The sequence below is a fragment of the Leptodactylus fuscus genome, unplaced genomic scaffold (assembly GCF_031893055.1).
Source record: "Leptodactylus fuscus isolate aLepFus1 unplaced genomic scaffold, aLepFus1.hap2 HAP2_SCAFFOLD_145, whole genome shotgun sequence".
NCBI lineage: Eukaryota > Metazoa > Chordata > Amphibia > Anura > Leptodactylidae > Leptodactylus > Leptodactylus fuscus.
The window spans coordinates 941-24589 of NW_027440167.1; the positions used below are offsets into that span (position 1 = coordinate 941).

The 23649-nt window shown below is 49.2% G+C and overlaps 2 protein-coding genes across 7 annotated transcripts in view; one reads left to right on the top strand and one right to left on the bottom strand.

Annotated features, from left to right (window-relative positions):
• Window positions 1–322: 322 nt before the first annotated feature.
• Window positions 323–13450, top strand: PKLR (pyruvate kinase L/R). The gene is given in 13 exon segments (XM_075261489.1): window positions 323–428; window positions 3967–4149; window positions 8781–8842; window positions 8845–8878; window positions 10339–10394; window positions 10397–10436; window positions 10526–10729; window positions 10841–11111; window positions 11183–11333; window positions 11462–11614; window positions 12684–12850; window positions 12940–13121; window positions 13277–13450. Coding segments are annotated over 13 exon segments (1626 nt in total). The 5' UTR covers window positions 323–412; the 3' UTR covers window positions 13384–13450.
• Window positions 13451–15931: 2481 nt separating this feature from the next.
• Window positions 15932–23649, bottom strand: part of HCN3 (hyperpolarization activated cyclic nucleotide gated potassium channel 3) — a 32798-nt gene continuing 25080 nt past the window's right edge. For all 6 annotated transcript variants that reach the window (XM_075261483.1, XM_075261488.1, XM_075261487.1 and 3 more), the window contains 5 exons: window positions 22720–22938; window positions 22494–22640; window positions 22174–22414; window positions 21823–21987; window positions 15932–17594 (listed from right to left, as the gene is read on the bottom strand). In XM_075261483.1, the coding sequence (XP_075117584.1) occupies window positions 16492–17594; window positions 21823–21987; window positions 22174–22414; window positions 22494–22640; window positions 22720–22938 (1875 nt within the window). In that variant the 3' untranslated portion in view covers window positions 15932–16491. The remainder of the gene's footprint in view (window positions 17595–21822; window positions 21988–22173; window positions 22415–22493; window positions 22641–22719; window positions 22939–23649) is intronic.

Below are 23649 nucleotides of genomic sequence, written 5' to 3' on the forward strand. Positions count from 1 at the left end.
GGGCGGTGCCGTGGAGGTCAGGTGGGGCTCAGTCTTATAGGGCGGAGGGTGTAGTATTTGGGGAGGGGCTCTTCCTCACTTCCTGGTTTCTCTGTTCTCGGCTTCTTTCTGTTATCAGGTAATGGGTGATATATACTGGGGGGGGTTGCTGTGAGTGTATATATGTATATATAACACACACACACTCATATGTACCTGCACACACGTGTCTGTGTATTCTGGCTTTATGACGGTTGTGTAGTAGGATGACGGGGTGGGGGGTTGTAGCTCTGTAGGACTCTCCTCCCCTGTGTGGTCAGTGTTGCCCCCTGCTGTCCCCCCTGTGGCCGCTGTCTCCTCCCTACCCTCAGTGCACTCAGCAGTCTGGACATTGTGTAACCAGAGAGCGGTCACCTGAGCAGAGCCCAGGAGTATGGAGGGCCAGACAGGTACCCTAATATACCGTATATAGTGACTCTATAACGTACACTTCCTCCTCCTCTGTATATATAGTGACTATACTGTACACCTTACTCTGTATATAGTGACTATACCGTACACCTTACTCTGTATATAGTGACTATACCGTACACCTTACTCTGTATATAGTGACTATACCGTACGCCTCCTCCTCCTCCTCTGTATATAGTGACTCTATTCTATACACCTGTATTATAGATATATAGTCCTAGGAGCCCTGACAGTGTCCATACACTATGTATTATAGATATATATATAGTCCTAGGAGCCCTGACAGTGTCATACACTATGTATTATAGATATATATAGTCCTAGGAGTCCTGACAGTGTCATACACTATGTATTATAGATATATATAGTCCTAGGAGCCCTGACAGTGTCATACACTATGTATTATAGATATATATAGTCGTAGGAGCCCTGACAGTGTCATACACTATGTATTATAGATATAATATAGTCCTAGGAGTCCTGACAGTGTCATACACTATGTATTATAGATATATATATAGTCCTAGGAGCCCTGACAGTGTCATACACTATGTATTATAGATATATATAGTCCTAGGAGTCCTGACAGTGTCATACACTATGTATTATAGATATATATAGTCCTAGGAGCCCTGACAGTGTCATACACTATGTATTATAGATATATATAGTCCTAGGAGCCCTGACAGTGTCATACACTATGTATTATAGATATATATAGTCCTAGGAGTCCTGACAGTGTCATACACTATGTATATAGATATATATAGTCCTGGGAGTCCTGACAGTGTCATACACTATGTATATAGAATATATAGTCCTGGGAGTCCTGACAGTGTCATACACTATGTATATAGATATATATAGTCCTAGGAGCCCCTGACAGTGTCATACACTATGTATTATAGATATATATAGTCCTAGGAGTCCTGACAGTGTCATACACTATGTATATAGATATATATAGTCCTGGGAGTCCTGACAGTGTCATACACTATGTATACAGATATATATAGTCCTGGGAGTCCTGACAGTGTCATACACTATGTATTATAGATATATATAGTCCTGGGAGTCCTGACAGTGTCATACACTATGTATATAGATATATATAGTCCTAGGAGCCCTGACAGTGTCATACACTATGTATATTAGATATATATAGTCCTAGGAGCCCTGACAGTGTCATACACTATGTATATAGATATATATAGTCCTAGGAGTCCCTGACAGTGTCATACACTATGTATATAGATATATATAGTCCTAGGAGCCCTGACAGTGTCATACACTATGTATATAGATATATATAGTCCTAGGAGTCCTGACAGTGTCATACACTATGTATTATAGATATATATAGTCCTAGGAGTCCTGACAGTGTCATACACTATGTATTATAGATATATATAGTCCTAGGAGCCCTGACAGTGTCATACACTATGTATTATAGATATATATAGTCCTAGGAGCCCTGACAGTGTCATACACTATGTATTATAGATATATATAGTCCTAAGAGCCCTGACAGTGTCATACACTATGTATTATAGATATATATAGTCCTAGGAGTACTGACAGTGTCATACACTATGTATTATAGATATATATAGGTCCTAGGAGTACTGACAGCGTCATACACTATGTATTATAGATATATATGGTCCTAGGAGTCCTGACAGCGTCATACACTATGTATTATAGATATATATGGTCCTAGGAGTACTGACAGTGTCATACACTATGTATTATAGATATATATAGTGCTAGGAGTACTGACAGTGTCATACACTATGCATTATAGATATATATAGTCCTAGGAGTCCTGACAGTGTCATACACTATGTATTATAGATATATATAGTCCTAGGAGTACTGACAGTGTCATACACTATGTATTATAGATATATATAGTCCCTAGGAGTCCTGACAGTGTCATACACTATGTATTATAGATATATATATATAGTCCTAGGAGTACTGACAGTGTCATACACTATGTATTATAGATATATATAGTCCTAGGAGCCCTGACAGTGTCATACACTATGTATTATAGATATATATATAGTCCTAGGAGTCCTGACAGTGTCATAACACTATGTATTATAGATATATATAGTCCTGGGAGCCCTGACAGTGTCATACACTATGTATTATAGATATATATATATATATAGTCCTAGGAGTCCTGACAGTGTCATACACTATGTATTATAGATATATATAGTCCTAGGAGTCCTGACAGTGTCATACACTATGTATTATAGATATTATATAGTCCTAGGAGCCCTGACAGTGTCATACACTATGTATTATAGATATATATAGTCCTAGGAGCCCTGACAGTGTCATACACTATGTATTATAGATATATATAGTCCTAGGAGCCCTGACAGTGTCATACACTATGTATTATAGATATATATAGTCCTAGGAGTCCTGACAGTGTCATACACTATGTATTATAGATATATATAGTCCCAGGAGTCCTGACAGTGTCATACACTATGTATTATAGATATATATTAGTCCTAGGAGTCCTGACAGCGTCATACACTATGTATTATAGATATATATTAGTCCTAGGAGTCCTGACAGTGTCCATACACTATGTATTATAGATATATATTAGTCCTAGGAGTCCTGACAGCGTCATACACTATGTATTATAGATATATATAGTCCCAGGAGTCCTGACAGTGTCATACACTATGTATTATAGATATATATATAGTCCTGGGAGCCCTGACAGTGTCATACACTATGTATTATAGATATATATAGTCCTAGGAGTCCCTGACAGTGTCATACACTATGTATTATAGATATATATATATAGTCCTAGGAGCCCTGACAGTGTCATACACTATGTATTATAGATATATATAGTCCTAAGAGCCCTGACAGTGTCATACACTATGTATATAGATATATATTAGTCCTAGGAGCCCTGACAGTGTCATACACTATGTATTATAGATATATATAGTCCTAGGAGCCCTGACAGTGTCATACACTATGTATTATAGATATATATATGGTCCTAGGAGTCCTGACAGCTGTGGTCCGTATAGATTTCGGTTGCTCCATGAGATATGAATGAAGGATCAGAGTTTTCTTTTGCGTTACACTCTGTGACGTTTCGGCTATTATAATGTGACCTTCATGAGACAGATTTTTTTTTTTGGTCTGAGGAACATTAAAGTAAATTTCTGACTTTTCATCCCTATCTTGTGCTGATTACTGTATATATGGGGGACCCTACTGTATATATGGGGGACCCTACTTGGGCACTATACGCGGTGGGGTGACGTGTATCCTCTTGTATTGAATATTGGTCCTGAATCATCAAAAACTACAGAAGTCTTGAGAGTTTCCCCTTCTGTAGTAGTGACCTCTATACTGTCCTGCCCCTATGCTGTGTACAGTGATGTGTATAGCTGACGTCCCTCCCCTCCGTATGACCTCTATACTGTAACCTCTGTATACAGTGATTTTTATTTCCTTCCTCAGTTTTCAGCCGCCGGCGTTTCTCGGAGAATATGGCGCAGTTAACACAGGATCTTGGTACGGCGTTCTTCCAGAAGCAGCAGCTCTCCGCCTCCATGGCCGACTCCTTCCTGGAACATCTGTGTCTTCTGGATATCGACTCCGAGCCACTGACAGCCAGAAACACCAGCATTGTCTGCACCATAGGTAGAAACGTCTTGTATCTGATTAATAACCCCTCCTCCTCAGTATACTGCTCCTATATCTGATTAATAACCCCTCCTCCTCCTAAGTATACTGCTCCTATTATCTGATTAATAACCCCTCCTCCTCCCCACTATACTGCTCCTATATCTGATTAATGACCCCTCCTCCTCCTCAGTATACTGCTCCTATATCTGATTAATAACCCCTCCTCCTCCTAAGTATACTGCTCCTATATCTGATTAATAACCCACCTCCTCCTCACTATACTGCTCCTATATCTGATTAATAACCCCTCCTCCTCCTCAGTATACTGCTCCTATATCTGATAACCCCTCCTCCCCCCCACTATACTGTTCCTATATCTGATTAATAATCCCTCCTCCTCCTCCTCAGTATACTTGCTCCTATATCTGATTAATAACCCCCCTCCTCCTCAGTATACTGCTCCTATATCTGATTAATAACCCCTCCCCCCCCACTATACTGCTCCTATATCTGATTAATAACCCCTCCTCAGTATACTGCTCCTATATCTGATTAATAACCCCCTCCTCCTCCTTAGTATACTGCTCCTATATCTGATTAATAACCCCTCCTCCTCCCCACTATACTTCTCGTATATCTGATTATTAACCCCTCTTCCATATACTGCTCCTATATCTGCTTAATAACCCCTCCTCCTAACTATACTGCTCCTATATCTGCTTAATAACCCCTCCTCCTCCCCACTATACTGCTCCTATATCTGATTAATAACCCCTCCTCCTCCCTCACTATACTGCTTCTATATCTGATTAATAACCCCTCCTCCTCCTCAGTATACTGCTCCTATATCTGATTAATAACCCCTCCTCCTCACTATACTGCTCCTATATCTGATTAATAACCCCTCCTCCTCCTCAGTATACTGCTCCTATCTGATTAATAACCCCTCCTCCTCCTCAGTATACTGCTCCTATATCTGATTTATAACCCCTCCTCCTCCGTATACTGCTCCTATATCTGATTAATAACCCTCCTCCTCCCCACTATACTGCTCCTATATCTGATTAATAACCCCTCCCCCACTATACTGCTCCTATATCTGATTAATAACCCTTCTCTGTATACTGCTCCTATATCTGATTAATAACCCCTCCCCCCCACTATACTGCTCCTATATCTGATTAATAACCCCTCCTCTCCTCAGTATACTGCTCCTATATCTGATTAATAACCCCTCCTCCTCCTCACTATACTGCTCCTATATCTGATTAATAACCCCTCCTCCTCCCCACTATACTGCTTCTATTTCTGATTAATAACCCTCCTCCTCCTCAGTATACTGCTCCTATATCTGATTAATAACCCCTCCTCCTCCCCACTATACTGCTCTTATATCTGATTAATAACCCCTCCTCCTCCTCAGTATACTGCTCCTATATCTGATTAATAACCCCCTCCTCCTCCTCACTATACTGCTCCTATATCTGATTAATAACCTCTCCTCCTCCTCAGTATACTGCTCCTATATCTGATTAATAACCCCTCCTCCTCCTCACTATACTGCTCCTATATCTGATTAATAACCTCTCCTCCTCCTCAGTATACTGCTCCTATATCTGATTAATAACCCCCTCCTCCTCCTCACTATACTGCTTCTATATCTGATTAATAACCCCTCCTCCTCACTATACTGCTCCTATATCTGATTAATAACCCCTCCTCCTCCCCACTATACTGCTCCTATATCTGATTAATAACCCATCCCCACTATACTGCTCCTATATCTGCTTAATAACCCCTCCTCCTAACTATACAGCTCCTATATCTGATTAATAACCCCTCCTCCTCCCCACTATACTGCTCCTATATCTGATTAATAACCCCTCTTCCTCACTATACTGCTCCTATATCTGATTAATAACCCCTCTTCCTCACTATACTGCTTCTATATCTGATTAATAACCCCTCCTCCTCCGTATACTGCTCCTATATCTGATTAATAACCCCTCCTCCGTATACTGCTCCTATATCTGCTTAATAACCCCTCCTCCTCCGTATACTGCTCCTATATCTGATTAATAACCCCTCCTCCTCACTATACTGCTCCTAATCTGATTAATAACCCCTCCTCCTCACTATACTGCTCCTATATCTGATTAATAACCCTCCTCCCTCAGTATACTGCTCCTATATCTGATTAATAACCCCTCCTCCTCAGTATACTGCTCCTATATCTGATTAATAACCACCCTCTCCTCACTATACTGCTCCTATATCTGATTAATAACCCCTCCTCCTCCGTATACTGCTCCTATATCTGATTAATAACCCCTCCTCCTCACTATACTGCTCCCTATATATGATTAATAACCCCTCCTCCCTCACTATACTGCTCCTATATCTGATTAATAACCCCTCCCTCCTCAGTATACTGCTCCTATATCTGATTAATAACCCCTCCTCCTCCGTATACTGCTCCTATATCTGATTAATAACCCCTCCTCCTCCGTATACTGTCTCCTATATCTGATTAATAACCCCTCCTCCTCTGTATACTGCTCCTATATCTGATTAATAACCCCTCCCCCCCACTATACTGCTCCTATATCTGATTAATAACCCCTCCTCCTCCTCAGTATACTGCTCCTATATCTGATTAATAACCCCCTCCTCCTCCTCACTATACTGCTCCTATATCTGATGAATAACCCCTCCTCCTCCCCACTATACTGCTTCTATTTCTGATTAATAACCCCTCCTCCTCCTCAGTATACTGCTCCTATATCTGATTAATAACCCCTCCTCCTCCCCACTATACTGCTCTTATATCTGATTAATAACCCCTCCTCCTCCTCAGGTATACTGCTCCTATATCTGATTAATAACCCCTCCTCCTCCTCACTATACTGCTCCTATATCTGATTAATAACCTCTCCTCCTCCTCAGTATACTGCTCCTATATCTGATTAATAACCCCTCCTCCTCCTCACTATACTGCTTCTATATCTGATTAATAACCCCTCCTCCTCACTATACTGCTCCTATATCTGATTAATAACCCATCCCCACTATACTGCTCCCTATATCTGCCTTAATAACCCCTCCTCCTAACTATACAGCTCCTATATCTGATTAATAACCCCTCCTCCTCTCCCACTATACTGCTCCTATATCTGATTAATAACCCCTCTTCCTCACTATACTGCTTCCTATTTCTGATTAATAACCCCTCCCCCCCACTATACTGCTCCTATTTCTGATTAATAACCCCTCCTCCTCCTCAGTATACTGCTCCTATATCTGCTTAATAACCCCTCCTCCTCCTCACTATACTGCTCCTATATCTGATAAATATTCCCCTCCTCCTCCCCCACTTATATTGCTCCTATATCTGATTAATAAACCCCCTCCTCCTCCTCACTATACTGCTTCTATATCTGATTAATAACCCCTCCTCCTCCGTATACTGCTCCTATATCTGATTAATAACCCCTTCTCCGTATACTGCTCCTATATCTGCTTAATAACCCCTCCTCCTCCGTATACTGCTCCTATATCTGATTAATAACCCCTCCTCCTCACTATACTGCTCCTATATCTGATTAATAACCCCTCCTCCTCACTATACTGCTCCTATATCTGATTAATAACCCCTCCTCCTCAGTATACTGCTCCTATATCTGATTAATAACCCCTCCTCCTCAGATATACTGCTCCTATATCTGATTAATAACCCCTCCTCCTCACTATACTGCTCCTATATCTGATTAATAACCCCTCCTCCTCCGTATACTGCTCCTATATCTGATTAATAACCCCTCCTCCTCACTATACTGCTCCTATATCTGATTAATAACCCCTCCTCCTCACTATACTGCTCCTATATCTGATTAATAACCCCTCCTCCTCAGTATACTGCTCCTATATCTGATTAATAACCCCTCCTCCTCCGTATACTGCTCCTATATCTGATTAATAACCCCTCCTCCTCCGTATACTGCTCCTATATCTGATTAATAACCCCTCCTCCTCACTATACTGCTCCTATATCTGATTAATAACCCCTCCTCCTCACTATACTGCTCCTATATCTGATTAATAACCCCTCCTCCGTATACTGCTCCTATATCTGATTAATAACCCCTCCTCCTCCTAAGTATACTGCTCCTATATCTGATTAATAACCCCTCCTCCTCAGTATACTGCTCCTATATCTGATTAATAACCCCTCCTCATTCTATACTGCTCCTATATCTGATTATATAACCCCTCCTCCTCCCCACTATACTGCTCCTATATCTGATTAATGACCACTCCTCCCCACTATATTGCTCCTACATCTGATTAATACCCCTCCTCCCGTATACTGCTCCTATATCTGATTAATAACCCCTCCTCATTCGTATACTGCTCCTATATCTGATTATTAACCCCTCCTCCTCCCCACTATACTGCTCCTACATCTGATTAATAACCCCCTCCTCCTCCCCACTTTACTGCTCCTATATCTGATTAATAACCCCTCCTCCGTATACTGCTCCTATATCTGATTAATAACCCCTCCTTCCCCCGATATAATGCACCTTTTGCCCCCAGAGCAGCTATTCTTCCCACCTCCTTATCTTCCTCGCTGTTATCTGCCCCAGGTCCTGCCTCCCGCTCAGTGGAAATGCTGAAGGAGATGATTAAAGCCGGACTGAACATCGCCCCCGCCTGAACTTCTCTCATGGGACTCACGAGGTCAGTCACACCCTGCAACCCCCTGCTCCCCTCTCACCCCCTGCTCCCCTCATCACCCCCTGCTCCCCTCTCACCCCCTGCACCCCTCTCACCCCCTGCACCCCTCTCACCCCCTGCACCCCTCTCACCCCCTGCTCCCCTCTCACCCCCTGCTCCCCTCTCACCCCCTGCTCCCCTCTCACCCCCTGCTCCCCTCTCACCCCCTGCACCCCTCTCACCCCCTGCACCCCCTCTCACCCCCTGCACCCCTCTCACCCCCTGCTCCCCTCTCACCCCCTGCTCCCCTCTCACCCCCTGCTCCCTCTCACCCCCTGCACCCCTCTCACCCCCTGCTCTCCTCTCACCCCCCCTGCTCCCCTCTCACCCCCCCCTGCTCCCCTCTCACCCCCCCTGCTCCCCTCTCACCCCCCCCTGCTCCCCTCTCACCCCCCCTGCTCCCCTCTCACCCCCCCCTGCTCCCCTCTCACCCCCCCTGCTCCCCTCTCACACCCCCCCTGCTCCCCTCTCACCCCCCCCTGCTCCCCTCTCACCCCCCCTGCTCCCCTCTCACCCCCCCCTGCTCCCCTCTCACCCCCTGCTCCCCTCACACCCCCTGCTCCCCTCTCACCCCCCTGCTCCCCTCTCACCCCCTGCTCCCCTCTCACCCCCTGCTCCCCTCTGACCCCCCTGCTCCCTCTCACCCCCCCTGCTCCCCTCTCACCCCCCCTGCTCCCCCTGCACCCCTCTCACCCCCCCTCTCACCCCCCTGCTCCCCTCTCACCCCTGCTCCCCTCTCACCCCCTGCTCTCCTCTCACCCCTGCCCCCCCTCTCACCCCCCCTGCTCCCCTCTCACCCCCCCTGCTCCCCCTCTCACCCCCTGCTCCCCTCTCACCCCCCCTGCTCCCCTCTGACCCCCCTGCTCCCCTCTGACCCCCCTGCTCCCCTCTCACCCCCCCTGCTCCCCTCTCACCCCCCCCTGCTCCCCTCTCACCCCCCCCTGCTCCCCCTCTCACCCCCCCTGCTCCCCCTCTCACCCCCCCTGCTCCCCTCTCACCCCCCCCTGCTCCCCTCTCACCCCCCCTGCTCCCCTCTGACCCCCCTGCTCCCCTCTGACCCCCCTGCTCCCCTCTGACCCCCCTGCTCCCCTCTGACCCCCCTGCTCCCCTCTGACCCCCCTGCTCCCCTCTGACCCCCCTGCTCCCCCTGCACCCCTCTCACCCCCCCTCTCACCCCCCTGCTCCCCTCTCACCCCTGCTCCCCTCTCACCCCTGCTCCCCTCTCACCTCCTGCACCCCTCTCACACCCCCTGCTCTCCTCTCACCCCCTGCTCCCCTCTCACCCCCCCTGCTCCCCTCTCCACCCCCCCTGCTCTCCTCTCACCTCCCTGCTTCCCCTCTCACCCCCCCTGCTCCCCTCTCACCCCCCCTGCTCCCCTTGCACCCCTCTCACCCTCCGCCCCTGCTGACCCTGTCCTCTCCTCCCAGTGAACGTGCGAGAAGCCACTGAAAGTTTCGCTGCCAACCCCATGTTTTACCGACCGGAGTCGCCATTGCACTGGACACCAGAGGGACCGGAGGGAGGGAGCCGGGAGGTGCGAGGAGAGGGATTGTGGCCGAGGTATGTGGGGAGGGGGCACTTACCCCATGGGGGGTGACATGACGCCTCTCATACCCGGTATGTCTGGCAGGGGGGAGAACGCGGAGGTGGAGCTGCTTAAGGGTTCTGTGGTGAAGGTGACCACTGACCCGGCCTACCAGGACAAGTGTGACCACAAGACCCTGTGGGTGGACTATAAGAACATCTGTAAAGTGGTGAAGGTCGGGGGCAGGATCTTCGTGGATGACGGTCTCATATCGCTGCTGGTCAGGGAGATCGGTGAGTTGCTGGACAATTACAGGGCTGTAGTATTGGGGGTGATGGATCCTCATGGTGGGGTATTTGCGGTGGCACCTCCAGATAGTGAGGAGTAATGTCTGTCTTGGGCAGGTCCGGATTACTGTCTTGCCGAAGTAGAAAATGGGGGTAACTTGTGCAGTAGGAAGGGGGTGAACCTTCCGGGAGCAGAGGTGGATCTTCCTGCCTTATCTGAACGGGATTGCTTGGATCTCAAATTCGGGATTGATCAGGGGGTGGACATGGTGTTTGCGTCATTCATCCGTAAGGCGCAGGACGTATTGGCCATCCGCCAGGAGCTGGGCGAGAGAGGACGGAACATCAAGATCATCAGCAAGATCGAAAACCATGAGGGGGTGAAGAGGTAAGTGTGACCCATAATAGCCGGACCTTCGCCCCGCTGCGCCGCACTCACCCCGTGTCTTCTGCCTGAAGGTTTGATGAGATCTTGGAGGCCAGTGATGGGATCATGGTGGCTCGTGGAGACCTTGGCATTGAGATTCCAGCAGAGAAAGTGTTCTTGGCTCAGAAGATGATGATTGGGAAGTGTAACCGTGCGGGGAAACCGGTGATCTGCGCCACCCAGGTGAGGCCGAGTGCACCAGTCTGTGCCCACAGAGGCCTGCGCTGGTCATGCGGATACCTGGTAACCCTATAGACCCTGCACTATGCCTAGTGGTCCATGATTACCAGGGTCTGTCCTCCTTCTAACAGATGTTGGAGAGTATGATCAAGAAGCCTCGGCCCACCCGTGCAGAGAGCAGTGACGTGGCCAACGCTGTGCTGGACGGAGCCGACTGCATCATGTTATCTGGAGAGACGGCCAAGGGTCTGTATCCGGTGGAGGCCGTCCATATGCAGCACGCGGTGAGGACACCGAACCTGCCCCACAATCAGGATCTCTAGCTTTGTGTGGCCTTACTCTACTATAGTGGGGCGGTGTCTGTCCTGTCCTCATGTCTATATGTCGGGGTACGTCTGTCCAATCCTCATATTGGGTGGTGTACTATAAATCGGGGTACATCAGTCCTCATGTTGGGGTGTGTGTACTATATATTAGGGTACTTCTGTCCACATATTGGGTGGTGTACTATATATCGGGGTACATCTCTCCTGTCCATTGGGGGTGTACTATATATCGGGGTACATCAGTCCTCATATTGGGGAATGTACTATATGTCGGGGTACGTCTGTCCAATCCTCATATTGGGTGGTGTACTATATATCGGGGTACATCAGTCCTCATGTTGGGGTGTGTGTACTATATATTAGGGTACTTCTGTCCACATATTGGGTGGTGTACTATATATCGGGGTACATCTCTCCTGTCCATTGGGGGTGTACTATATATCGGGGTACATCAGTCCTCATATTGGGGGGGTGTACTATATATTAGGGTACTTCTGTCCACATATTGGGGGGTGTACTATAAATCGGGGTACATCTCTCCTGTCCATTGGGGGGTGTACTATATATCGGGGTACATCTGGCCTGTCCTCATATTGGGGGGTGTACTACATATCGGGGTACACCTGGCTGTCCACATATTGGGGGGGTGTACTATATATTGGGGTACATCTCTCCTGTCCATTGGGGGTGTACTATATATCGGGGTACATCTGACCTGTCCTCATATTGGGGGGTGTACTATATATCGGGGTACATCAGTCCTCATGTTGGGGTGTGTGTACTATACATTAGGGTACTTCTGTCCTCATGTTGGGGTGTGTGTACTATATATCGGGGTACATCAGTCCTCATGTTGGGGTGTGTGTACTATATATTGGGGTACATCTCTCCTGTCCATTGGGGGTGTACTATATTTCGGGGTACATCTGGCCTGTCCTCATATTGGGTGGTGTACTAAATATCGGGGTATACCTGGCCGTCCTCATATTGGGGGTCCTCATTTTGGGGGTGCCTTTTCTTCCCACAGATTGCCCGGGAGGCGGAAGCTGCCATCTATAACATGCAATTGTTCGAGGAGTTGCGCAGAGTCACCTCTTTGACTCAGGACCCGACAGAGGTGACGGCCATCGGAGCAGTGGAGGCCTCCTTTAAATGTTGTGCGGGAGCCATCATTGTCCTCACCACGTCAGGCAGGTGAGGAGGAGTCGGCCGTGTGTGGGGGGATTCTTCCGACTCTCCAATCCTCATCATGTTTTAGTTTCTGCCATCTCTACTCTCGCCAGGTCCGCTCAGCTTCTGTCGCGTTACCGCCCTCGTGCCCCCATTATAGCAGTGACCCGTAACCAGCAGGTAGCCCGTCAGGCTCACCTCAATCGGGGCGTGTTTCCAGTCTTGTATCGGGAGTCACAGTTGGAGGTCTGGGCAGACGATGTGGACCGGAGGGTGCAATTTGGAATTGCGATTGGTAAGATTTGCTTGGCGTCGTGTGTGACCTCAGATTACAGTAAGGAGGAATAAGAGGGCGGAGCTTTAGTGACTTTGTGTCCAGGAGACGGGGCGCAGGTTATAGTGACAGCGATGGGGCCCCGTCTTCATCTGCAGCGTCTTGTCTTTATCTAGGGAAGGTGCGAGGGTTCCTGCACAAGGACGACATTGTCATTATCCTGACGGGCTGGAGACCAGGCTCGGGATACACCAATATCATGAAGGTGGAAAGAGTTCCCTAGAAGACGTGCACCCCCTGTCCTGGCCCCCGTGGGCCCCAACATTTCACATTAAACATTCCTTTGACTACATCTGGTCTTCATAGTCCTGCTTATCCAGGGGTCCGGATGATGGGGCTTCAGGAGGGCAATCTCTAATATTAACCGTTACGTGCCGGCCGCTGATAGAGTGTGCTAAAAATAGGAAATGTGACTACAGAAGGTTTCCACGTAGGCCCGGCCCCGAATCCTCCAAGACGGCTTAGTGACAACTAATCATTGGGGCTTTACTGAAAGGATTTCTGAAATACCAGATTATTGGGCAATAATTGTCTCTGCAGCGGATGAAGGGGATATAGCGTGGGAGGAAGGGGCAGCGAGCACAGAAAGAAGGGCTGGGGCACGGAAAGAAGGGGCAGGATCCGGGAGCATGGGAGGAAGGGACTGGGGCAGCGAGCACAGAAAGAAGGGCTGCAACACGGAAAGAAGGGGCTGGATCCGGGAGCATGGGAGGAAGGGACTGGGGCAGCGAGCACAGAAAGAAGGGCTGCAACATGGAAAGAAGGGGCAGGATCCGGGAGCATGGGAGGAAGGGACTGGGGCAGCGAGCACAGAAAGAAGGGCTGGGGCACGGAAAGAAGGGGCAGGATCCGGGAGCATGGAAAGAAGGGACTGGGGCAGCGAGCACAGAAAGAAGGGCTGCAACACGGAAAGAAGGGGCTGGGGCAGGATCCAGGAGCATGGGAGGAAGGGGCAGCGAGCACAGAAAGAAGGGCTACAACACGGAAAGAAGGGGCTGGGGCAGGATCCGGGAGCATGGAAAGAAGGGACTGGGGCAGCGAGCACAGAAAGAAGAGCTGCAACACGGAAAGAAGGGGCTGGGGCTGGATCCAGGAGCATGGGAGGAAGGGACTGGGGCAGCAAGCACAGAAAGAAGGGGCTGGGGGCAGAAGCAGAGAAAGAAAGGACTGGAGGGCAAGAGCAGGGAGCACAAAATGAAGGGGCTGGGGGCAGGAACATGGAAAGAAGGGGCTGGGGCAGGAGCAGAGAAAGAAAGAAAGAACTGGAGGGCAAGAGCAGGGAGCACAGAAAGAAGGGCCGGAACACGGAAAGAAGGGGCAGGAGCAGAGAAAGATGGGGCAGGAGCAGAGAAAGATGGGGCAGGATTCGGGAGTATGGAAAGAAGGGACTGGGGGCAGAAGCAGAGAAAGAAGGGGCAGAAGCAGAGAAAGAAGGGGCAGGAGCAGAAAAAGATGGGGCAGGAGCAGAGAAAGATGGGGTAGGAGCAGGGAGCACAGAAAGATGGGGCAGGAGCAGGGAGCAGAGAAAGATGGGGCAGAGAAAGGTGGGGCAGGAGCAGAGAAAAAGAAGGGGCGGGGAGCAGAGAAAGAAGGGGCGGGGAGCAGAGAAAGAAGGGGCGGGGAGCAGAGAAAGAAGGGGCAGGAGCACAGAAAGAAGGGGCAGGAGCACAGAAAGAAGGGGCAGGAGCACAGAAAGAAGGAACTGGGGACAGGGAGCACAAAAAGAAGGGGCAGGAGTAGAGAAAGATGGGGCAGGAGCAGGGAGCACATAAAGAAGGAACTGGGGACAGGAGCAGGGAGTGTGTGAAAAAGGCAGGAACATGGGAGGAAGGGGCAGGAGGCAAAATCACCTGGAAGGGGGAATCACGAGGAAGGGGGGGATAAGTTGAAGAAGGAGGAGATGGGTGATTTGGGGACTAGAAGAGTCTGGATGGCGACGAGTAATAAGGCAGGAGCAGTGCGGTGCTAGAGGCCTAAACCACTTGCCTCCATCGGGCTGCTCTCTGAGATGGGTTTACAGGTAACAACCGTTTGAGGCGGGTGGAGGAGATAATTTTGGAGGAGAAGGGCACCGCACATCAGCGGCAGTCTGCTGCTGACCTGATTCCCAGAAGAGTGACCCTTGTAATCCATGTAATTCAGTCTGTGGCCAGCTGTGAACATAGCACCTCGGCACTGGGCCCAGGAGATTAGGGAGTAAGCCACCACCCGAGCAGCTGTCCACATTATAGATCAGCAGATCGTGTGGCTGGGGACACAATAACATTGTCCTCAATGACCCTAATACAAAGGAACAACAACCCTCAGGCTGTGGACGTAGGATTAGCATGCACTTGGAGCCCTGACAACCTGTCCTTTGGCTTCATTAGATAGTTGTCAGACTGCGCTGCTGCTCCTGGAAACTACCAATCATCTGGGCAGAACGGATCGCCTTAACTTCCGTAGATGCAATGACTACCAATGGGATTGTTAAAGAAGGACTCTACAGAAACACAAGCTGCTGCCGCTGCTGACACTGTGTCCCCCTCACCAGACTCCATCTTACCTCTTAGATCTGCCTTGTATTCTCTTCAATAAGGTCTCACATGGTCAGCTAGAGCCTGTGCCATCTGTGCCCGCTGGGAGGACAGGCCGCACCATATATATATACATGGTGTCCTGCAGAGTGGGCAGCATCTACCCCCCGGCACATGGCCACTTACCTGCCACTGTCATGTGACTTACAACTGCTCATATAGTGGGAGTGTTCAGAGGCCTTTTGTATTGTATAACATATTTATTATTGTCACACCCAGAGGGTTCACGGACACATTGTGCGGTGCGAAGCGTCTTTCCGTGCCGCTCCGTCCATGAGATGATGTTATTACACTAGAAGGATTGATGTCAAGCATGTTCTCCGCAAACATCAACCTTGCCACCAATACATCTATGTCTACCCCAACCCAGTACACACCTTACAGATGGGCACCAGCAGCCTCTCGTCGTCCCCCAGCGTCTCAAAATGGCTGTCCGGAACAAACCCTGAGCAAAAAAGGGTCCAGACACTTGACAGCAAGCCCCTTACTCCTTCAGAATAAAGCTATGTTGTGTGTAAGGCATGATCACCCCGACTAATGTCTGCTCTGGATCACAACGGTTTATGTCAGTGACTCTCGAGTCGTGCACCGTGTTGTTATACGTATGCTTCAGGGCTTGACTGGACACCACATTCACCATCACTGATGGCGGCCTTCTCTCATGTGGACACCAGACAGGACCAGAATAGTATTTCATGGTGGACTCCAGGTTTTAGGGACTCGTGAGCTTTACATTAGGTTTGTACACGAGGCCTTCACATGTTAGACGGGAGTTTTGGTTTCCCAACATCCATATCAGGACTAAAGGCTACTGATCCCTTCCGTGATGGCGCGGTCTGTCGAGATGTAGCCGGTGACTGTGGAGCAACTGAGCCACTGACTGAAGATCCAGACATGGAAAGAGACGCTGAAGGCACCGACTGAGCGTTCGAAGATGATAGAGACGGTTTGGGGAGAAGGACAGAAACAGACGGGGAGGATTTATTGCTCAGAGCTCCTGGCGAGTCTGATGCACGAGAAGGTGCTGCACTGTCCGGCTGTTGGGATACCTTGTTGGGCAGCGAGGGTTGAGACGCTGAAAGAAGACGGACGTCCTGTGATAGTCTCCCAATTGGAAGTCCTTGGATGCTCCTGTGTTTGACAAGTTGTTGCGGGGAGCTGGCCGCTTGCTGCATGAGCAGAGAGATATGAGACCCCGTAGCTCTGGACAGACTATAGTGCAGAGTTCTCCCAGAAAGTGGCCCTACAATTACTTGAGAGCTTGTGGCTCCTGCTGCTTGCTGCAAAACAGAAGTAGATGCAGAAGTTCCACGAGATCGGGAAAGCTGGACTTGTGAGGCCATAAGAGGTTTTGCAAGGACAGGAGGATCCGCTCTCTGAATTTGGCACAATCGAGCAGGAGGCACGGCAACTCCTTGCTTTGGGACACCACATGGAGAAGAAGGAGAAATGCCAACGGGTGTCTGCAAGTGAGACTGTGCACCAGAAGGAGAACTGACAGAGGAAAGTCTAGAAGCCCCAATATTGGGCTGGGACCTTCTCGCCTGGCGGCTGGCATATGCGGTCTCGGGTAAAGAAGATGGCGGTAGGAAGACATGAGCCTGAAGGTTCTGCTGATGTGTGAGTGCAATGGCCACATTCGTGGTGGCTGCTGCAGTCTGAAGTGGGGCATGAACCAAGGGCTCCCAGATGAGAGTCTTATTGTGGGTAGAGTCCCTCGTAGTCCCCAGAACCTGCAGATCCTGGATGTTATGGGCAGTGTCTTGATCGTGCTTCACAATCTGCTGGATCATCTCATTATTCACCGAACCTGAGCTGTTCTCTGCACGTTTACGTAGTAAGATGGAGTTCTTCTTACCTGATGGGGAAGTGGACACAAGGAAAGGAATGTAATGCTGGGAGCAGCTGGGAACGACTAAGGGGGCACTCACAAGACACAAGGTGCAGGACACAGAGCACTGGGAATGCAAGATGGAGGCAGCCTAGGATAGAAGGAATCAACAATGGGGTGGAGAGCGGTGAAGTGGCCGTAGGATCTGGATCTACGAGGCTACATGTAGGGGGACAATACAAGATTCACAGGCAGATTAATACAGTTATACCAGGAGACAAGTGTCAGAACTGATGAGGAGTGAGGACTGATGTGGGACTAGGACTGGTGACCAAGGACTAATAGAGAGGACTGATGACAAATGATCATGGGCTAATATGATGAAGCATAACCACGGACTGAAATAAGGGTGAAGACTTGACAATGCATAACCAAGGACTGATGACAAGTGACCAAGGACTAATGAAGAGGACTGTTCAGGAATATTCATAGAATAAACAATGAGTGATGTGGGATAAACACTGATGAGAAGACACCAGGGACTGATGAATGGTAGAGACTGTTGAAGCATGACCAAGGACTGATGAAAGGCAAGGAGTAAAGAAGATGACTGATGATGCGTAACCAATATCTCTAGCCCTAAAATGTGGTGATGAACTGATGAACAGTGAGGACTAATCAAGGCTTGACCAAGTCTGATGTGGGGTGAGGACTGGTGACAAGTGATGACTAATGAGAACTGACCAAGGACCAATGACAAAGACTCATGAAGTTTAACCAAGAACTAATGAAAGGTGAGGACTGATAATGCATGGCCAAGGACTGATGAAGTGTAACCCGAGCATGATGATGGGTGAGGACTGATGAGGAGTGACCATGGACTGATGATGGGGAGGAGTAAAACAAATGAGGAGTGACCGTGGATTGATGATGGGGAGGAGTAGGACAGATGAGGAGTGACCATGGACTGATGATGGGGAGGAGTAGGACAGATGAGGAGTGACCGTGGATTGAAGATAGGGAGGAGTAGGACAGATGAGGAGTGACCATGGACTGATGATGGGGAGGAGTAGGACAGATGAGGAGTGACCATGGACTGATGATGGGGAGGAGTAGGACAGATGAGGAGTGACCATGGACTGATGATGGGGAGGAGTAGGACAGATGAGGAGTGACCATGGACTGATGATGGGGAGGAGTAGGACAGATGAGGAGTGACCGTGGATTGATGATGGGGAAGAGTAGGACAGATGGGGAGTGACCATGGACTGATGATGGGGAGGAGTAGGACAGATGAGGAGTGACCGTGGACTGATGATGGGAAAGAGTAGGACAGATGAGGAGTGACCGTGGATTGATGATGGGGAGGAGTAGGACAGATGAGGAGTGACCATGGACTGATGATGGGGAGAAGTAGGACAGATGAGGAGTGACCGTGGATTGATGATGGGGAAGAGTAGGACAGATGGGGAGTGACCATGGATTGATGATGGGGAGGAGTAGGACAGATGAGGAGTGACCGTGGACTGATGATGGGAAAGAGTAGGACAGATGAGGAGTGACCATGGATTGATGATGGGGAGGAGTAGGACAGATGAGGAGTGACCGTGGACTGATGATGGGAAAGAGTAGGACAGATGAGGAGTGACTGTGGATTGATGATGGGGAAGAGTAGGACAGATGAGGAGTGACCATGGACTGATGATGGGGAAGAGTAGGACAGATGAGGAGTGACCATGGACTGATGATGGGGAAGAGTAGGACAGATGAGGAGTGACCATGGACTGATGATGGGGAAGAGTAGGACAGATGGGGAGTGACCATGGACTGATGATGGGGAAGAGTAGGACAGATGAGGAGTGACCATGGACTGATGATGGGGAGAAGTAGGACAGATGAGGAGTGACCATGGACTGATGATGGGGAGGAGTAGGACAGATGAGGAGTGACCATGGACTGATGATGGGGAGGAGTAGGACAGATGAGGAGTGACCGTGGATTGATGATGGGGAAGAGTAGGACAGATGGGGAGTGACCATGGACTGATGATGGGAAAGGGTAGGACAGATGAGGAGTGACCGTGGATTGATGATGGGGAGGAGTAGGACAGATGAGGAGTGACCATGGACTGATGATGGGGAGGAGTAGGACAGATGAGGAGTGACCGTGGATTGATGATGGGGAGGAGTAGGACAGATGAGGAGTGACCATGGACTGATGATGGGGAGGAGTAGGACAGATGAGGAGTGACCGTGGACTGATGATGGGAAAGAGTAGGACAGATGAGGAGTGACCATGGATTGATGATGGGGAGGAGTAGGACAGATGAGGAGTGACCGTGGACTGATGATGGGAAAGAGTAGGACAGATGAGGAGTGACTGTGGATTGATGATGGGGAAGAGTAGGACAGATGAGGAGTGACCATGGACTGATGATGGGGAAGAGTAGGACAGATGAGGAGTGACCATGGACTGATGATGGGGAAGAGTAGGACAGATGAGGAGTGACCATGGACTGATGATGGGGAGAAGTAGGACAGATGAGGAGTGACCATGGACTGATGATGGGGAGGAGTAGGACAGAAGAGGAGTGACCATGGACTGATGATGGGGAGGAGTAGGACAAATGATGAGTGGCCGTGAACTAATGAAGGGTGAGGAGTAGGACAGATGAGGAGTGACCATGGACTGATGATGGGGAGGAGTAGGACAGAAGAGGAGTGACCATGGACTGATGATGGGGAGGAGTAGGACAGATGAGGAGTGGCCGTGAACTAATGAAGGGTGAGGAGTAGGACAGATGAGGAGTGACCATGGACTGATGATGGGGAGGAGTAGGACAGATGAGGAGTGACCGTGGATTGATGATTGGGAGGAGTAGGACAGATGGGGAGTGACCATGGACTGATGATGGGGAGGAGTAGGACAGATGAGGAGTGACCGTGGATTGATGATGGGGAGGAGTAGGACAGATGAGGAGTGACCGTGGATTGATGATTGGGAGGAGTAGGACAGATGAGGAGTGACCATGGACTGATGATGGGGAGGAGTATGACAGATGAGGAGTGACCGTGGATTGATGATGGGGAGGAGTAGGACAGATGAGGAGTGACCGTGGATTGATGATGGGGAGGAGTAGGACAGATGAGGAGTGACCGTGGATTGATGATGGGGAGGAGTAGGACAGATGAGGAGTGACCGTGGATTGATGATTGGGAGGAGTAGGACAGATGAGGAGTGACCATGGACTGATGATGGGGAGGAGTATGACAGATGAGGAGTGACCATGGACTGATGATGGGGAGGAGTAGGACAGATGAGGAGTGACCATGGACTGATGATGGGGAGAAGTAGGACAGATGAGGAGTGACCGTGGATTGATGATGGGAAGGAGTATGACAGATGAGGAGTGACCATGGACTGATGATGGGGAGAAGTAGGACAGATGAGGAGTGACCGTGGATTGATGATTGGGAGGAGTAGGCCAGATGAGGAGTGACCATGGACTGATGATGGGGAGGAGTATGACAGATGAGGAGTGACCATGGATTGATGATGGGAAGGAGTATGACAGATGAGGAGTGACCATGGACTGATGATGGGGAGAAGTAGGACAGATGAGGAGTGACCGTGGATTGATGATTGGGAGGAGTAGGCCAGATGAGGAGTGACCATGGACTGATGATGGGGAGGAGTATGACAGATGAGGAGTGACCATGGATTGATGATGGGAAGGAGTATGACAGATGAGGAGTGACCATGGACTGATGATGTTTGAGAAGTAGGACAGGTGAGGAGTGACCATGGATTGATGATAAGGAGGAGTAGGCCAGATGAGGAGTGACCATGGACTGATGATGGGGAGGAGTAGGACAGATGAGGAGTGACCATGGACTGATGATGGCGAGGAGTAGGACTGATGAGGAGTGAACAAGGAATGGTGATGGGGAGGAGTAGGACAGATGAGGAGTGACCATGGACTGATGATGGCGAGGAGTAGGACTGATGAGGAGTGAACAAGGAATGGTGATGGGGAAGAGTAGGACAGAGGAGGAGTGACCATAGATTGATGATGGGGAGGAATAGGACAGATGAGGAGTGACCATGGACTGATAATGGGGAGGAGTAGGACAGATGAGGAGTGACCATGGACTGATGATGGGGAAGAGTAGGACAGATGAGGAGTGACCATGACCAAGCAGAACAGAACGGTGACCAGACACCACTACAGGCTGCTAATCTTCTATCTACTCACCTATCCTGTCCAGTCGGTCCATGGCCACTGTCTCAAATGCGCGACGCATCATTGGATATTCCTCCAGGACTTCATTGAAGTTGTCCACAGATAGAGAGTAGAGCCGGCAGTAGGTATCAGCACGTACACTGGCCGTCCGACGTCCTCGTGTCAGTAGGCAGATCTCTACAAAGCAAAGCAGCAATGTATAAACTGAGACAGGAAGGAGAAGGTCCAAGTCCTTCACATTTTGGATTGGACCTCATGTACACTTTATTACATTAGTTGATCCTACAGCAGATGACACCTGTTTCCGAGGTGAGCTCCGACCTTCCTTTGTACAGAGTCGAGGACCTTCAGACGGAGACTCACCTCCAAAGTAAGATCCATCGGAGAGCTTGGTCTCCTTACTGCCACGAGTCAGGATGCTGACCACTCCATGCTGAATGAAATACATCTTTTTCCCAACTGTGCCCTCTCGTATGATGTAATCGGCAGGCTGGAAGACCTCAAAGCGAAGCTTGGTCAACATGGCAGTTACGAAATTGGGGTCCGCATTGGCGAAGAGGGGCATATTGGCCACAAGGTTCCGGCAATTGAAGTTTACGATCTCCTAAATAAGAGAAAGGTATGAGAAGACTCAGAGGATGATGTGGGAGCGAGACGGACTGGACGGTCATCATGGCACTTACTTCTCGGAGGGGTTCGCTGAGTTCTCCCAGAATATTCTCCTCATCAAACATCTTGCCCTGGTAGCGATGCTCGTAATACTCATGGATTCTCTGTCGGGTGTCAGGGGGCAACTTGTGGAAGGACATGTACTGCTCCACCTGCTTATACTGTGGGACACAAGATACATAGATGACACATGGCTGACAGTCATACCAGCACCTTACATATATCAGATGTCCTCCTTACCTTCTCCTGGTACTGACGTCGAGAAGAGTCCAGAGACTGAATGAGGGCGGTGGCGTGGCCAATAAACATGGCATAACACGTGGCCCCCACAATCATACTGAGCATGGTGAGCCACACATCGGTCATTCCTTCTGGCGCCTGCTGACCGTACCCGATGCACAACATGTGACTCATGGCCTTGAAGAGAGCGTGAGAGTATTGTTTGCCCCAAGACTCATTCTGGTGAAAAAGAGATGTTAAGTCAGAGATGGGAGTGGACAACCTCTCCAGGTGCATGGTGCGAGTCAGGCTTGTGAAGATCAGAAATATCAGGACTGACCAAAATTGTACCCGTGTTATATATGAAACATGCCAAGCTACATGCTAGTGCATCAGATCCATCATGCTGTTACCAAGACGTCATCAGTCATACCACACCCAGAAAGGGAAAGGGCAAGGAGATACTCTAACAGAAGAAAGGACAAGGGGTAACAGAGGCGGGAAGAGTGATGATGGCGGAGGAGCATGAGAGATAGCCTGTAGAATTGGGCCTCAGGCATGGCTTCAGGTGTATGACATCACTGAGGAGGCCAAAAAAAACATGAGATGTCACGAGGAGGCCCAAAATACTTTTGGTGTATGATGTCACCAAGAAGGCTGGGAGAAAACATGGGAAGCCACCAGGAGGCCCAAAATATTTCTGGTGTATGATGTCACCAAGGAGGCCGAGAGAAAGCATAGGATTCCACCAGGAGGCCCAAAATACTTCTGGTGTATGATGTCACCAAGGAGGCCAGGAGAAAGAATGGGATGCCACCAGGAGGCCAAAAATACTTCTGGTTCATGATGTCACCATGAAGGTCGAGAGAAAGCATGGGATTCCACCAGGAGGCCCAAAATACTTCTGGTGTATGATGTCACCAAGGAGGCCAGGAGAAAGCATGGGAAGCC